General features: G+C 42.1%; 1 protein-coding gene across 1 annotated transcript in view; it reads right to left on the bottom strand.

Moving 5' to 3' along the window:
• Positions 1-12,865, bottom strand: part of LOC309549025 (cytochrome P450 2K1-like) — a 75,239-nt gene that overhangs the window by 50,338 nt on the left and 12,036 nt on the right. The window contains exons 3-5 of the mRNA XM_082248967.1: positions 8,987-9,136; positions 8,280-8,440; positions 6,717-6,893 (exon numbers count right to left, since the gene is read on the bottom strand). Coding sequence (XP_082105093.1) covers positions 6,717-6,893; positions 8,280-8,440; positions 8,987-9,136 — 488 coding nt within the window. The remainder of the gene's footprint in view (positions 1-6,716; positions 6,894-8,279; positions 8,441-8,986; positions 9,137-12,865) is intronic.

Below are 12,865 nucleotides of genomic sequence, written 5' to 3'. Positions count from 1 at the left end.
TGTACACTGTACTGAACTTGTTGGTTATCTCTTCCTGTCTGTTGTTCTTATTACAATGAGGTGACATCTTTGATTTCTGTGTTATGTTCCAATAAAGAAGCCAGTTCCTGTTTACTCCACAATGTCTGATCTGAATGGACTCCGCTGCACCCAGTGATCACACTCTGCAACAGGTTATGGGCCCAGGATCCGGATAAAGATCGACATAAGGAAGGTTTCCAGTGACATCTCCTATAGACAAGTAAGACTGTTTATATATAAAGGAGGGAAAAATGGCCGGAAACTCAGAACTTAAACTCTCAGTGGCCAAGCTGAACAATGACAATTATCAGCTATGGAAGTTTAAAGTGGAAATGCTATTATCTAGAGATGACTTGTGGGAGGTTACCACTACAGAGAGGCCACAGGACAATAATCAGGACTGGGACAAGAAGAACAGACAGGCACGGGCCACCATAAGCTTACTAGTGGAAGATGATCAGCTCATAAATATACGCCATGAGGACACAGCGAAAGGCATGTGGGATGTGCTGAATAGACTGCATGAAAGATCCAGTTTAAACAGCAAGCTGTTTCTACTGCGGAAACTTTACAGAATGAGCAGAGAACAGGACATGCAGGAGCACATAAACGCAATGCTGGAAGTGATTGCGCAACTCAGATCAATCGGGGAGAATATAACAGACAGCCATGCAGCAGCCATGTTGTTATGCAGTTTGCCCGATACATATACTGCACTGATCAATGCACTGGAGACACGTCCTGAGACAGATCTGACGCTAGCATTTGTAAAAACTAGGCTCATAGATGAGTATCAGAGAAGAAAGGAATTAGTGCATGACTCCACAGAATCCGACACCAGAACCGCTCTTAAAGCTACAGATGCAAGGTTACGCAGGAAAGAGACCAGGGTGTGTTTCAGATGTCACAAACAGGGACACATAAAGAAAGACTTTACTATATGGAAAGAAGAGCAAATAAGACGGTGTCCCTCTTATGCTAAACAAAAGGTCAAAGCCACAATCAATGATCCATGGGAAAGAACTGGAATGCCTCATTTAAAGCGACAGGCAACCATAAATGTCAAGGCTGGTGCATCGATTCGGGGGCAACCAGTCACATGACAAGTGATAGAAGTTTTTTCACAGAACTTGATCTGAACAACAAAGAAACTATTTATCTTGCAGATGGAAGCAAAATACATGCAGAAGGATATGGGCATGGAACCCTTGTATGCCCTGATGATGCGGGACACAACCTAGCCATACCAGTGAAAAATGTGCTTTATGTTCCTAATCTAGAAGGAGGACTCCTATCTGTGAAGCGTCTAACAGCCAGAGGACTCACTGTAACATTCCAAGGTGACAAGTGTTCAATCCTAAACGGCAACCAGACAGTAGCAAGTGCCAAGCAGGATGATCATCTAGATCACCTCGACATAGTGAAGGAAAAGGTGAGACTATGTACACACAAGCACAATGACTGTATACATATATGGCACAGACGTCTAGGTCACAGACACCCAGAATGCATACAGGAACTACAGAGGAGAAATCTGACAAGGGATCTAACAATATCCCCTTGCCCAGTTACTGTTAAATGTGAAAGTTGCATTAAATCCAAAGCTACAAGAGCAACGCTTCCCAAAGTCAGTCAGAAGAGAGCTTCAAGACCACTTGACTTAGTTCACTGTGACGTGTGTGGTCCCCTAAACCCACCCACACCTGGAGGCAAAAGGTACATAGTGACTTTCATAGATGACTATTCAAGATACACAGTCACCTACCTAATGCAACACAAGAGTGAAGTTTTTGACAAATTACAAGACTATATAATAAAGACCAGTAACAAGTTTCAGAGGAAGCCTCTCATACTTCGGAGCGATAATGGAGGTGAATTCACAGGATATAAGATACAAGAGTACTTAAAACAGAATGGAATAGAACATCAAAAGACAGTCCCATATACACCAGAACAAAATGGAGTAGCTGAAAGAAAGAACAGAACTCTGACTGAAATGATCAGATGTATGCTGACAGACTCTGGACTACCACAAAAATACTGGGGTGAAGCAGCTATGACAGCTACATATTTGCAGAACAGACTTCTTTCCAGAACAATAGAGAAAACTCCATATGAACTATGGCACAATGAGAAGCCGAATGTAAAACACCTAAGAGTTTTTGGATGCAAAGCATTTATCTACATACCTGAAGAAAAACGCACCAAACTCCAAAACAGAGCATTTGAAGGTATCTTCGTTGGATATAGTGACAATGTCAAAGGTTACAGAATCCTTGATCCCAAAACAGACAAGGCTACCATTAGCAACAGCATAACTTTTGTTGAAGATTTCAGAGACAATGTAATCACAACAGTAGAAGCAAGAATAGAAGAGAAAACTGACATTGACCAGCCCATCTCTGTAACTTCTGAACAAACAGTTGAAGTGAGTGCAGACTCTGCCAGTACTGAAGAGCAGACACAAGAAGGCTCAGACACAAAACAGAGACGTTCAACAAGAGAAAACAAAGGTAAACCACCTGTACGTCTCTCATACAAAGCAAGTACTGCCAGTATCAATGAACCTGCAACCTGGGAAGACGTATCTCAGCTTTCAGAATAAGAAGCACGTAAATGGATAAATGCTGCTGATGAAGAGATAAAATTCATGCATGACACTAAAACATGGACACTTACAGAACTACCACCCGGAAGGAAAGCCATAGGCTGTGAATGGACTTTTAAAGTGAAATAAAATGCAGATGGCACAATTGAGCCATACAAAGCAAGGCTAGTAGCCAAGGGCTATTCTCAAAAATACGGAGAGGACTATGACGAGACATTTGCAACAGTAGTCAAGCACACTACAATACGGACTTTACTGACAGTAGCCGTCACAAGGAAAATGCAAGTGAAACATTTTGATGTGAAAACCGCATTTCTACATGGTGAGCTAACAGAAGAGATTTACACGGAACAGCCCCAAGGGTTCAAAGATGAACAAAGGCCAAGTTTGCAAACTTCGCAGGAGTATATATGGAGTATATATGGTCTAAAGCAAGCAGCCAGAGCGTGGAATATAAAAATAAATGAAGTGCTTACACATCAAAACTTTCTGAGGAGTAAAGCCCCCTGCTTATATACAAAGAAATTGGGAGACAGATGGGTCTATATGCTTATTTATGTGGATGATATCCTGATTTGCTTTGAGCAAGAAGGGGATGAAGCAGAAAACTAGAAAAATTAAATCAGAACTTCAACACCTAAGATCTTGGCAATATAAAGAATTACCTCAGCATCCAGATCGAGAGAGAGGAAGATGGCAGCTTTCTTCTGAACCAAAGGCACAAAATACAAGAAATAATTGAAACATTTGGAATGGAAGACGCCAAACCAGTAAAGTCTCCAATGGAAACCAACTAACTAAAGGAGATGAATTGCCAAGATAACCCATTACCTACTAATACTCAATACAGGAAGGCAATAGGGAAATTGCTGTATCTTACCACTGCTACAAGGCCGGACATTGCAGCAACTGTTGGAATCCTATGCAGAAAGGTTTCAATGCCAAGTCAAAAGGACTGCAATGCTGTAAAGCGAATCATTCGCTATCTTAAAGGGACTTCGCACTACAAGTTAAAGTTACCAGCAAGTGATGAAAGCACCTTAACAGGATATGTGGCTGCTGACTGGGCAGGAGACACCAGCGACAGGAAATCTACCAGTGGATACTTATTTTTTCTGTCAGGAGGTGCCATCAGTTGGACTAGTAAAGAGCCACTCTCTGTTTCACTGTCGTCTACTGAAGCAGAATATGTTGCTGCAGAGCAGGCAAGTCAAGAAGTTATATGGCTGAGACAGCTATTAACAGATTTGGGTCAACCACAGTTGGGACCAACAGAAATCTATGAGGACAATCAAGGATGTCTTGCACTTGCACGCATGGAAGGAGTTAATTCAAGAACCAAGCACATTGATGTGAAGTTCCACTTTCTTAGGGATCTTCAAGAGCAAGGTCTTCTTGAGTTACTTTATTGCTTAACCGAGGATATGACAGCAGATATCCTTACAAAGCCTCTTACCGCTGAAAGACACGAAAAGCTTACAAAGAAGATGGGTTTAATAGACTAAGCCTTAGCTGTTGATAAGGAGTGTTGGAGATACAACAGCTTTCAGTTTAGCAGATTAACTGCAGTTCACAAATAGGACACTAGATGTCGCTAATGCTCAGTGATATGCTATGCATTTCTATGATGTGTTGTAATATCCTGTACACTGTACTGAACTTGTTGATTATCTCTTCCTGTCTGTTGTTCTTATTACAATGAGGTGACATCTTTGATTTCTGTGTTATGTTCCAATAAAGAAGCCAGTTCCTGTTTACTCCACAATGTCTGATCTGAATGGACTCCGCTGCACCCAGTGATCACACTCTGCAACATCCGCCCCCTGATCCTGTATCTGCAGAATCTGATATGGAAGCTGGTAGTCGGCAGAGTGACTCTGATTCTGACTTATCATGATGGGGGTTTTACTTTTACTCATCTTTACTGTGATAGCAGTAATGAGGAACATTTTCTTGGTGGATTGTTGGGGAAGCCGTGAAGTCTGTGAGGAAGTAGCTGCCAAAGTTGGGATCCAAAGGTTGGGAAACCTAGGCTACTCAGACAGGCTTTACGGTGTTCTCCCAACAATGCATGGTGTGGACAGAGGGACAACGTATATGGTCATTACCGGACTCACATACTACCATTGGCACGCAAGGGCGATAGTTGCCTTACATAATGAACAGATTATCTCCAGTAACATTGCAGGTTTACTGTTATCTGACTTAAGATGGATAAAGTGTTTAGAAATTAGGAGATGTAGAAGAAGTATAGAATTATGGAAAGGAGTTTTATTGTAACATGAAATTTACTTTTTATTTTTTTTTACCATTTTTCCTAAACTGCTAAGTTTTTGACATAGACAATTTGTCAGGAATTGTTATATTTGTGTTGTTTTCAGACAGTTAGGCTCCATTCACACTACCGCGACTTGTCAGGTGACTTGTCAGCCTGACAAGTCGCGGTCCCTCGCTGTCCATGCAGTGCTACAGGACCCGTTCTAATAGGAGCGACACAAGTTGCTCCGACTTAGAAAAAGGGTCCTGTACTATTTCGGGCGACCGCGGAGCGACTTGCATAGACATTCATTATATGAAGTCCGTGCAAGTCGCGCCGAAGTCGCGGTGCATGGGACTTCACAGGTCCCCCCCGAAGTCGTGCAGAAGTCGTGCCACTGCAGTGTGAATGCGGTCTTACAGTCTGTTATTATGTATTCTTTTTGTTTTTACAAATAAAAATCTCCATACATACAGAATAAGAACAGATACTGAGAATTACACCCAGCATACAGGACAAGAAAAGTGGTACTGTGCAGAGACCATACATATAGAATAAGAACAGATACTGGGCATTACACTCAGCATACAGGACAAGAGAAGTGGTACTGTGTAGAGACCACACATACAAAATAAGAACAGATACTGGGAATTACACTCAGCATACAGGACAAGAGAAGTGGTACTGTGCAGAGACCATGCATACAGAACAAAGTACAATACTTAGAATTAAACCCAGAATACAGGGAAAGAGAAGTGGTACTGTGCAGAGTCCATACATACAGAATAGGAACAGATACTGAGAATTACAGTCAGCATACAGGACACAAGAAGTGGTACGGTGCAGAGACCATACATACAGAAAAAGAACAGATACTGAGAATTACACCTAGCATACAGGAGAAGAGAAGTGGTATTGTGCAGAACCCATACATACAGAATAGGAACAGATACTATTATACCCAGCATACAGGACAAGAGAAGTGGTACTGTGCAGAACCCATACATACAGAATAAGGACAGATACTGAGAATTACACCTAGCATACAGGAGAAGAGAAGTGGTATTGTGCAGAACCCATACATACAGAATAGGAACAGATACTATTATACCCAGCATACAGGACAAGAGAAGTGGTACTGTGCAGAACCCATACATACAGAATAAGGACAGATATTGAGAATTACACCCAGCATACAGGACAAGAGAAGTGGTTCTGTGCAGAGCCCATATATACAGAATAAGGACAGATATTGAGAATTACACCCAGCATACAGGGCAAGAGAAGTGGTACTGTACAGACTACAGAGCCCATACATACAGAATAAGGACAGATTTTACACTCAATGTACAGAACTATACCCAGCACACAAACTTGCATACTACTGTGCAGTGTTTATACATGCCTAATTTCAAGGTTATCACAGAATTTTAAAAAAAAATCAACAGAAAGTTTACCAGGCATCCATTGGTTTTTCTTAAATTTGAACAGAAAATGTATTTAGAGATTATAACTGCCACTGTTGTGCTGTATGGCCTGTATTACTGGATCAGTCACTCTTCCCTAGACAATTCTACTTTTAGGGTAGATTTATACAAGGTACAGTGGGACTGCGTTGGGCAGTTATTTCAGTGCAGTCTGTTAAGTGGCACCGCGCGTGGCAGCAGGACAGCGACGCTTGCCATTTTGGAAGGATGCTCTGAGGGGGGGGGGGGTTGACCCCCCTGCCTCCCCCTTATTTACTCCCCTGCTGCTGACATCACCAGTTGGGTCTGTTCCCATTACAAGTTTAATAAAAATTAAGTCAATTCTGTATGAAATTACATATACCTCCTTTTGTTTCACAAGGAAGACATCAATGAAATTCCTCTGATCATTGACATCCAGTTGATTCCTCTGATTGGTGAAGGTTTCTCTGATAAAAGTGTGCATTTCATCTGCATAGATTTTGACTTTTCTGTGACTCCCAGGCAGCCATCGGATTAGAGATGGAAATGCATTATACAACTAAAATAGGAAATATACAGTAAATTTTCTGATAATGATAAGTGACCATATTATGTGAACAGAATAAACACAAATGATAGTCCTATAAAAGATATATAGTTGTTTTTTGAAGCAGTGTAAGCAGACAGCAATTAGGGGGGTACAGGCCCTCCCGTACAGATCCCATCTACTAACCCGCTGGTTCCCAAGGATGTCTTTTGGAAGCCTCAGCACAGCATTATACAGTACAAGACCATGGCCTCATAATTTCTATTGGGATCCTGCTTGAAACTTTGGAGGCAAATGAGATACTCCAGGCCTCTTACACCAGGAAGTGTGTATAGGTGTTTGTTTGTCCCCTGGAGAGCTGGGGCCTTAGCTGACACCAGCGCCTATTCTGTCTGTATTACTTACCCCTACTTGATCTATGGATCCTGCTGCTGGCCCTCATCTGTTGGGGCCCTGAAAGGTATGCCTCATCACATCACAGGAGGTGCTGTGCACTTGCTGTATAAGCTTTGTAGATCTGCACTATGTACATTACCCTTTCTATATCCCTTTTCCTGTATGTTACCTACACCTATTCCCTTTACTCTGTTCATTAGCCACTACCGGCCCCTCCACTCTTTATGTTACGTACACCCGACTCCTGCCTTCTTTGTGTTGCCCAATCCTGACATCTGCACACTGTACATTACATATACCTGACCTCTGCTTTCTGTTCTTACCTAATCCTGACCCCTGTGCATTAACCATTCCTAGCCCCATGCACTCTGAACATTACCCACTCCTGACCCCAGCATTCTGTATGTAGACTCATATTTTAAGCCCCTCTCACAATTTTACCACCACATAATTTGCCATATATGCTGTAGATGCCGTATCGTTCTCTCCCCTGGCCATCTTAAACATTTTATACCGTGTACATGTGCAGGAGCCTGCCAGGTAAGCTGTACAGGGCCAAATTATTTCCAATGGCAGTTCTAAGTTTTTATGTCTGAGAATTCCATGTGATCATGGCCGGATCATGCTAAACAGCTGCCTTTCTCTTGTTCTGTTTCCGGGTGGTATTCTTAGTATCTGCTCTTATTCTGTTTGTATGAACGATGCACAGAAGCACTTCTTTTGTTCTGACACAGCTTCCTTGTCAATAAGTGGCACCTCCCTTTTGGCCAGTAAGGCCAATTTTGGCAACCAAAAGGTGGATAGAGCTGGGCCAGAAAGTTATTTGGTTAATAATCACCTAATATTCTGCAGTTTCTGGTGCTATGAAAGGAATACAGAGCTATAAAAAGACACGTCAAACTAAGTGCTTTATGTAGTGTTTTATATACCTTAGGGCCGCCTTTAAAAGGAAAGGTTAGTCAACAGTATCATGTTAAGATGTTGCAGTAAAATTAGCCTTACCAAAACCATTGGAGAACCTACAATTCTGACATTATCGCTGATTATTGTCAAAAGCCTCTGAAGTTTTGGATCATCATAGTCAAAGCGATGACCAAGCAAAATGGACACAATTATATTGGCCACAGCGGCATTCATGATCATGGTATTTTCAAATGGTTTTGCTGGAATACAAGTAAAGATAATATTAAAGTAGAATTCCAGCCTAAACGCAATTAGTCTTAAAATGTCCCCTCCTCAGTCCCCAAATCTTATGCTGACTAACCTATGTAAGAAAGATGTATATACAGTATTTACCTATTTTAAGCACGCCCCAGTCTGGTGTATGTGTCAGCCAGCAGCAGCTGCAGTGGAGAGGAGGGAGTGCCGACAAGACAATGACTGTGACATGGGAGCCTATGAATGAATCCACTGTTGCTGAATTTCCCAGCCATTGTTGTGCGCTCCCTCCTCTCCCCTGCAGCCACAACTAGAGACACAGGGGATCACTTGACCAGACTGGCGCAGACTGCAAATAGGTAAATATATGCAGCAAATCTTTTTTACAGAGGTTAGTCAGTATAGTCATATATATTATGAGGGGATAGGAACATTTTTAAGACTAGTTAGGTTAAAGCTGGAATTCTAATTTAAGAATGCATAGATTAGTAATAAATGCAAATCAGAACATGACCAATGCAAACTGTCAACCACACTATTCTACAACTGACCTTTGTAGGATTTAAAAACTTTAATCAAACTTTGGCACTCTTCAATAATCCTATCTTCTATTGTTCTCTTCCCCATCCCGAAATCTCGCAGTGTAGAAAGAGTGAAACGTCTCATGGTTTTCCAGTTATCACCATTAGAAAATATAAGACCTAAAAAATAAAATAAAATAACACATACATTCTATCGGTCTAAAGCTTCTTTCACATGGAGTCTGCACACTTAGATCAGGAGGAAATCCACGAGCATTTCCTTGCTGAATTGGAGCTGAATAGGACAGATGCCAGTTTTTTTTTTACATCCGTGCACATTAAGTATGTGCCTGGTGACAGATGGACCTATGATCGCTCTATGGACTGCAAAAATGGACTCCAATGTCTGTGTACATATTCCCTTTAAAAAAGTCTCAGTGGCATGACGAAACGCATCAGTGGCGTGGCCGCATCATGCCATAACAGAGGAAAAAAACTGGAAGTGAGACATTCTGTGCATGTATCCGATACTAAGGTTTTCCCTAAAGCGATTGTAAAGTCTCGTTTTTTTTTTCCTTTAAAAATAACAAAACATGTTATACTTATCTGCTCTGTTGCGGGGAACTTTACAGGGCAGCCCAGATCCTCCTCTTCTCGGGTCCCTCTTCTGTGATCCTGGCCCTCCCTCCTGTTCAGTGCCCCCACGGTAAGCAGCTTGCTATGGGAGAACCCGAACAGAGTCACAGCTCCCTTTGTCCATTCAGACCGGGAGCCCCTACCTGGCCCCACCTCCTCTCTCCCCTGGTTGACTTTGATAGACAGCAGTGGCAGCCAATTGGGGAGAGGGAGAATCTCGGACAGCTGAGACACTTGTGGACATTGCTGGAAAGAGAGGGACCTCAGGTAAGTATTAGGAGGGCTGCTGCAAACAGAAGGCTTTTATCTTAATGCATAGAATGCATTAAGATAAAAACCTTCTGATTTTACAATCCCTTTAGGGGACAACTAATCTATTAGGAAGGTGATTGTTCTATTTGAGTTGGGTGTTTTTGTCTTGGTCTTTTATTAAATTATTGGTGATTTCACTATATGCTGCAAAATGAGAGCTATTTTATATCTCTGAGCTAATGGTGCTGGTGGAGCAAGTGGCAGCATAACAAGAAAAAAAGACAGTTGCAACTGGCACAGCAGGGTACAGAGGCCCTATTTAAGTGGAAAGGCACATTTATACCTTACTGCTAATTGGGTCCATATTATACTATTATACACAGAAGATATATGATGCTGGGACTCTTAATAAATAGCAACATGGACTTTTTGAATGTAATTGTTTATTCGATTTTTATGCAGTCAATATTGATGTTTTCAAGATATATGCATATACTGGATAATTAGGTGGTAATAAGGGGTTGCATTGCACTTTATTTATGTTTTAGATTTTGATCGATCTGGAAACACATAACAGTGACATAGCTACATATATTTGCTAGTATTTCGGTTGGTAAGTGCGGAGGATATGGTTTGTATTTTTTACATCCAAAACATCATGTTTAGGTAAAAAAAAAGTAAAAAGATGCAGTCCCCTTTTTTATTTTTCCGGATCTGGATGGACTCGGAGATAAGCGGGTAAAAACAAACATAAAGTCTTTTTAGATTCACTTGTCCACAGAGCTGCATTGAGATTCTGAACAAGGTCCACCTGAAAAACTGATAGATGGAACTGATCGGAAAGCCCATCTGAAAGAGCCCCAAAGAGCAATTCCAAACAATTGAGCTGCTTAAAGTGGTAATAAACCGCCCCAATTTTTCTCAGCCCTGCAGGGTAAAGGCATAATGTGCTAGTATGCATTGCATACTAGCACATTATGAAATACTTACCTTAGAACTAAGCCCTCACGCAGGACGCTGTCACTGCTGTGAGGGCTTCTATCTTCATTCGGTCTTCTATCTGGGTTCATGTGCTCCGGCCATCTGATTGGTCGCACCGCGATAGTCACAGATGGGTATCATGTTCCTTCAGAATGCATGCTCTGGTGACATCACCGGCTGCATGCAGTGTGAATATCTCCTAAAGTTTAGTGCAGGTTTAGGAGATATTCACAGTAACTACAGGTAAACCTTATTATAGGCTTACCTGTAGGTACAATTGCAAAAAAAGAGTTTACTTCCACTTTAAGGCCCATCTTAAACTTTGCTTGTTACTGCAAGGCAGCTAGGCTGTGTTCTTTTTTTTTTTTTTACTGTAGTATATCTCCAACATATTGTCAGCACAGTGCATTTTAGCCTTTGCTGCAGCACAATAGTATAATGAAAAAAAGGCATATTTCTGCCCGCATTACAGTAATAAAACCAAAACAAAGCTTCAGTTGTGCTTTAAACTGTACAGCAAACTAATCCAGTTTACTCTAATCTGTGGTTCTGACTTTTGAAGCCCCTGCTGTGGTAATTGCTTATATCTATGCATTTCTATGCGTTTGTGTTTGAATTTGATTTTCTGCCCAAGTTAATAAATGGATTTTTGTAAGAACTTACCGTAAAATCCTTTTCTCTTAAGCTCATTGACAGACGTAGTCTTCTTGATTCTCAAGAGCTGGGTTATGTTGTCTCCGCAGGAGTAGGACTAGGCAGAATGACAAAACGTTCTGGCTCCACCCTAGGGGGCAGTCCCTGAGGGTATATCCTCCCTCTCTCTGCTACAGGGAATCAGTTCTGTTTAAAGCAGTACAGAGAAATTAACCCAACCCAACTCAATGATAGAGGGGCGGGTACTACGTCTGTCAATGAGCTTAAGAGAAAAGGATTTTACGGTAAGTTCTTACAAAAATCCATTTTTCTCTATCGCTCATTGACAGACGTAGTCTTCTTGATTCTCAAGAGCTGGGACATCCAGAAGCAGTGCCACAAATGAGGGGTGGGATTGACAAAATCAAATCCAATCTAGTAGGCCCAACCGGTGCCAAACTAGAAGTTTTAAAGGCTCATTATAAACAAAGAATGAGACTAAAGAAAAATTTTCCAACGGAAAAAACCCTCGAGGTAGACCACTGGTCTCCTCAAATTGCGGCCTGCAAAACCTTGCGACCAAATGAGGCATCAGACGATGCCATTACATCAACTTTATAATGTTTAGAGAAGGTATGCACCGACGACCAGGTAGCCGCCTTGCACACCTGGACCACTGACGCCTGATGGCGAAAGGCCCATGACGCACTAAGTGCCCGAGTGGAGTGCGCCTTAACAGGGAACGGGGGCTCCCGACCCTTAATAGAATAAGCCTGCACTACCGTCTGTCTGATCCATCTGGAAATGGTCGCGGCAGATGCAGGCAACCCCTTTTTGGGTCCATCTGGGATCACAAAAAGTGAATCCGTCTTGCGAAACGAGTCTGTCGTTTTCAAGTATACCCTGATCGCCCGGACCACATCCAAGGAGTGCAAAGCAAATTCCCGAGGATGACTGGGCTTAGGACACAGGGAAGGTAATACAATTTCTTCATTCAGATGAAATTCTGAAACTACTTTTGGTAGGAAGGATGGATTCGGACGAAGAACCACCTTATCTCTATGAACCACCAGATATGGTGAACGACAAGATAATGCGGCCAGTTCTGACACCCTGCGTGCAGAAGTAATAGCCACCAAGAAGGCCACCTTCTGGGACAACGTGGGTAGAGGAATCTCCCTAATATCTTCAAAGGGAGGTTTCTGAAGAACCGACAACACTAAATTAAGATCCCAGGGGGGTAACGGCGCGTGCACTGGCGGAGCCAGATGTCGCACCCCCTGGATGAAATTCCGCACCAAGGAATGAGTAGCCAAAGGCTTCTGAAAGAAGATGGCTAATGCTGAGACCTGACCCTTGATAGTACTCAAGGCCAGTTTCTGCTCAACCCCTTGTTGCAGAAAAGCC

This window comes from Pelophylax lessonae (assembly GCF_965119305.1).
Source record: "Pelophylax lessonae genome assembly, chromosome: 3".
Lineage (NCBI taxonomy): Eukaryota > Metazoa > Chordata > Amphibia > Anura > Ranidae > Pelophylax > Pelophylax lessonae.
This window is presented reverse-complemented; position numbering and strand designations above follow the sequence as displayed.